This window comes from Empidonax traillii, unplaced genomic scaffold, assembly GCF_003031625.1.
Source record: "Empidonax traillii isolate 1590-97213 ecotype Southwest subspecies unplaced genomic scaffold, ASM303162v1 scaffold24:size2376012, whole genome shotgun sequence".
Lineage (NCBI taxonomy): Eukaryota > Metazoa > Chordata > Aves > Passeriformes > Tyrannidae > Empidonax > Empidonax traillii.
Window position 1 is genome coordinate 652894 of NW_020955217.1, and position 5302 is coordinate 658195.

Here is a 5302-nt window from a genome sequence, read left to right on the forward strand (position 1 = left end):
AAAGGGAAGAAGTATTTCTGTGTATATATAGCATTTCAACTTGAGTAGAAATTGTTATAGATATAGTTCTTTAGTTTTTAATTTATTAGTAGTTTTTATTTTACTAGTAATAAATGTTTATACTGTTTTCCCCAAATCCTGTCTCTCTTTTGTCTGCAAATACCTTCTCTCAGCTAGTAGTAATTGTGTGGGGAGTGGAAGACAAAATTGACCCAAAGCAAAACCACGACACTAGTTGTATGTAGTAGTAGTTTTCCAACATTAAAACATTTTAATATAGTAAAAAAAACCCCCAAAACCCTAAACACAAAGAGCCATGGGTACTTAAATGACCCCTCCTACCTTAATCCACAGTGACAATGTAAATGTGATATTTGTTCTGACCAGGAAAAAAGCAATCGAGAACATCAAGCAGCCCAGATTACATTACAGGACTTGCGAACTTACAGTCAAGCATTGTCCTCCCCAGAACTTTCTTTTGTAGTGTTTCTTCCACTTCTGACATCAGCCATGGAAGGAATTTTGTCTCAATATCTATAAGAATTTAGCAGGAAGATAGAAAGAGAAAATACCATTTTATTAAGGATGACTGACAGGAGTTGGGGACTGGTTTTTATTTGCTGCAACAATTAAGGGATGAACACCCCTGCCAAAAGACTCCTGATTGTAAGAGTCAGATGAAATCTCTCAAGTGTTGTTTGGTTTCTTATCTCCAGCCTCCCTTACTGAGGTTCATCATTACGGACTCTGACCGGAGTCCTCTCAACTGCAGTGATTTTCAAAGAGGTCTGGCATCCTTGAAAAGCTAGCACAGTTGAGATATACAGTCATGTTCTAGTGAGATCAAATAACTATCCTGAACAAGTCAGGAGAATAACATTTCCTGCCTTGCTTTCCAAAGACATTTGGCTTCTGGTCTGCTGAAAGCATTTGTTCCCCCTGACTAAAGAGCTCTTGCTTACCCACGTATTTCTCAAATCATACTCTTCGTATACTGTGGTCCCAAAGCCTGCCCTGGTGGCAAAATACACTCAGTTTCTGCATTAACCCCATGACTTATTCCAGAGAAAGTGTAGCTGTTCCCAAGCCATGGTATGTGACCATGTGGAGCCCAGTGAAGTGGGGTGCAGCAATGAGAAATGCTGCTGATTCTAAAAGCTCAGAGGTCACTGATGTACAAGTCCAAAATTATTTTCAGGGCCTAATTCTAATTGACTAATTTCTCCCTTGCTCTGATAATCATTAAAAAAAATATTCAGAATGACATATTGATTTCTTTGTTCTATCAAAACACATTTACTTCAATTTGGATATCTCTTTCTACTCTACCAATCCTAACCACCCATTTATATCTCTTAAATTCCAAAGCAGCTCTTTTCATTGTCACAGTCAGCTCTTGCTTATTCTTGACTACTTGTACAGATGACCAGTAATATTTGTTTGTGTTAAAACTATGAGTTCAGCACAAATGTAAATGAATAAAGTCTTATGACATTATTCTAAATAATAGGAGAATATGCTATGTTTTATGGTTGTTTCGAGGTTTATATTACTTATTTCATATATTTTTAAAAAATAAATACAAACCTCTTTCTATAGGGTCATAAAAAAATCCACTGTCATAAAGATTGCTGAAGACTGAGGGAATAAGATCAGCCAGGTAACGCTTAGCAAATGCCCGAGCTGCAATTTTCTCTGTGGTCTCTTTCTGCTTCCGCAGCTTTTCCAAGTGCTCAAGTCTGCGACGTTCCTGTCAAGGCAATTATGCATGTAAAACTTAGAGGCCTTTAGTTGTTACTTCCTTGATCTAGACTTTGAAGAATTATCACAGTGCGAGCCTCTTAAATATCAAAAATAATCAAAACTGCAGATAATCATAGTCTCTACCTGGTATTTGCAGCCTCTACCTTTCATAAAAACTCCTATGAAAGAATGCTGGAAAGCAAGCTTGTACTCAATCTATGAAGTATTAAAATAAGCAAAAATTACAGAGAAACACATTTCTGTGTTCTGTGGTTCACCTTTTCGATTTTGAGAAGTCTGTAAAATAAGGGTCTCACAGCTGACCAAATGAAACCCTTCTCTGATGCCTTATACATTGGTCTCATGCCTTCTTGATTTATTATTGCAGATCAAACTGATCATTGGCCTTAGAATGAGATGAAGTTGGATAGTATTTCCTGAACTTTTCAGCTTTCCAATATTCTAACCCATCTGATGATTAAAATGATTAAAACTCAAACTGGTCCAGGCAAACATTAAAAACCCCAATTATACAAGGCTGATGAATAGCGAGTAAGACTTGCCTTTTCTGTTTATTCCTATTTAATAATATAGCATAATACTTGGAGATCTTGAGATGTACGTGTGCATATATAGTAGTGCATGCACTGGGTGTGAAAGTCTAGGAGGCGTCTCTCTTACTTTCAAGCACTCTGACTATTCATTTAGCAGTTATTATAATGAGAATGTTTAAGAAACAGCTGCACCAGGTACAGAATAAAAAGCTGTTGGTCTGGCCTCTTGATCAGATGTCCGAGGATACCAGGTAATTCAAGTGTGACCGCTCCAAATAAACACAACACTATGATGCTGTTGTATGAGAGCAAGTGGCAGAGTGCAGCTCACCAAAACGCTAGGAGGAATATCAAAGTTTACAATGCCCTTCGAGGTTTATCCAGCTTATCTCACAGCTTGCCATTCAGTACTGGAAATGTTTTTTTCCCTTCTGATGAGCATTCAGACTGTTTTGCTCTTAGGTAAAAAGTCCTACCTTCTCCTCTCTGATTCGCCTGTCCTGCTCTTCCAGGCGCTGTAATTCAGCAAACTCCGCGTTACGCAGCTCTATAAAGGCACGCTGATGTGCCCGCAGCTGGGCCAGCTCTTCTTCCTCCATGACTTCCAGCAAAGCCTGCTCAACTGTTTTCCCAATCAGCACTTCCAGGATTGGCTTAACTTCAATGTCAAAGTCAAATAACTGAGGATAAGAATCACAGAAACAGAGATAAATATCCCTTGGTCACAGCTGCTCTTAACAAGGATTGGCAAGGAGAACAGGAGGTTGAAGAAAGCCCCTGTGCTGAAGGCAGGCCAGAGAAGTGCAGGTGAGGGACCAGCATCAGCTGAGGCAGAAAGAAGCATGAATGCAGCTGGGAGCTAAGTGATGAGTGGGCTGGAGTGAGATGCACACATACCCTATCACAGCCACTGTTGGGACTGCCAGGGACAAGCTGAACACTCACTTGGACCCTGTTTCTATGTTCCCAACCTGTTCTTGAGCTGGACATGTTTTACAGAAGAGAGCATTTCTCAGCACTGTAGTTCTTAGATGAAAATAGCAGAACCAGTGCATATGGAGAAGTGTCTTAATTTGGCACCTAACCTCAAAGTAGACTAAGGAGAGTTGAATTGGGGTTTGGGTTTTTTTGTTTGTTTGTTTGTTTTTTATGTTCTGTGAGGATTAGTTCCTTTCTGTTTCTTCTTCAATTTTGCATCAGAAATGTGTTTTATATGGGAGACATACTTCAACAGCACTTTGTGGACCTGACTTCGCTTCATACCTCTCCTTCTTCTATTTGCGTGGCTATATCTTTTCCTGTTTTGGCTGGTATGAAGAGTGGAGTTGGTGGTCTGTCCAAAAATTCATCTGTTTGACACTCTCCATCAACCTCTACTACATGGTCACAAATCTCTTCCAGATACAGTTCTAGAAACAAAAGCATATTGAATACTCAAAGCTGGATTCTTTTTATTTTAACTCTAAACTATTTTTGCTGACTCTACATTGTGAATTATATCCAAAGAGTCAAATAAAATGTCTTATATAAAGTTAAGAAAAAAAAAAGAAAAAGGCAGCTCGACTTAAAACACACATCAGTTTGCTGCATAGGCTATCTGATGCTATGCTCCCTGTAATGTCAGGTGCACTTCATGGAAGTGATTCCCAAAAAGGTAGTTCACTTTAAGCAAAATTTAAGCATATATGAAACTTCTCTAATGATACTGGAAAAGGAAAGAATAAATGAAAACTGCAAAGCAGACCTTCTGGGAAAACGTCACTAATTAGATAAGTTTAATAAATACAACTAAAAATAAGGGGTTATAATGAAAAGGATTCTAGTGTGATTCTACGAACTTCATCATCAATTTAGCAAGTGAATATAGATCAGCAAGCTTTGTTTTCAGATGAATACAAAAAAAAAAAAAAAAGCCTTTTACCTGTCTGCACAGAAACGTGCTCTCTGCCTTCCACAGGCTCTGGTGTTCCTGGTCGAACTGGCTCTTTTATGCGCTTTCTCACCGGTGCTCTTTTCTGTGCACCCTTCTGCTTTTGAACCTCAGGGGGATTGGGTTGGGTACTCTGAGCAGGGGTGAGGAAGGAAAAAAAAACACAAAACAGGATACACTTGGTACTTGAAAATGATATTTCATTCTTTCTACAGGAAAATGAAGATTGCTGGTTGATTTGAATGCTAGCAGTCTAGCATTTTGGATTTACTTTTCTGGGTCCTGACTCTAAATTTTTGGTTGACTTGAAGAGGATAGGGCATGAAACATGAAGATATGCTGGCTGCCTACAGGCACGTACTAATGGCAACTCACAGTAAGAGCATTCATTTTTTATTTGAAAGTGAATATTGTATACAGAACTTTGCTTTGTGAGATAAAGTATAATAAAACAATATGTTTTATATGTGAGTTTTCAAATTTTGAGAGGTCGAATGGACTTAAGTCCAATTATCATATTATGAACGGAATTGTTTGCTAGATAAAAATTATAGGACCAATTATTGCTGATGAAACAAAAGAAACTCATACTACCTTTTAAATTCAGTACTCTGCTTATGATTGAAATGAACACCAGTTTTGAACTTCTTAAACAAAGCTGACATAAAATTCACTCTAAGAAACAGATACTGAACAACAAATTATTTACACAAAGTAGCTTTTAAAAATACAGACTGCTATAAATTCATATATGATCAAACTATCTATGTTGAAATATTCTCTGAAAATAAAGTATTGCATTTGGATGGTGTCGTGGTTTTGCCCCTCAGCCCATCCCTGGGGCTGATGATGGTTTTGTCCAGGTAATTTCCGGACAAAAAGACCAATCAAAAGTCCAGAAACGCCTTTGCTAATTACATCTTCAAGAAAACGGAAGAGAAGGTTGTTGGCGCAGTTGGAATTAGAGTAGCAGCCATGTAGGGGAGAGGAGTAGCGGGCCCGAAGCAGGGCCAGACTCCCTCCTCCCCCGGCTTGGGCCTGGGGGGGAGCAGGTGCAGCACTGAAGTTCTCCCTT

At 38.7% G+C, this 5302-nt stretch overlaps 1 protein-coding gene across 1 annotated transcript in view; it reads right to left on the reverse strand.

The window, feature by feature from the left end:
- Positions 1 to 5302, reverse strand: part of RSPH3 (radial spoke head 3 homolog) — an 11629-nt gene that overhangs the window by 3606 nt on the left and 2721 nt on the right. The window contains exons 3-7 of the mRNA XM_027904589.1: positions 4219 to 4360; positions 3561 to 3706; positions 2774 to 2977; positions 1588 to 1750; positions 448 to 534 (exon numbers count right to left, since the gene is read on the reverse strand). Of these exons, the coding sequence (XP_027760390.1) occupies positions 448 to 534; positions 1588 to 1750; positions 2774 to 2977; positions 3561 to 3706; positions 4219 to 4360 (742 nt within the window). The remainder of the gene's footprint in view (positions 1 to 447; positions 535 to 1587; positions 1751 to 2773; positions 2978 to 3560; positions 3707 to 4218; positions 4361 to 5302) is intronic.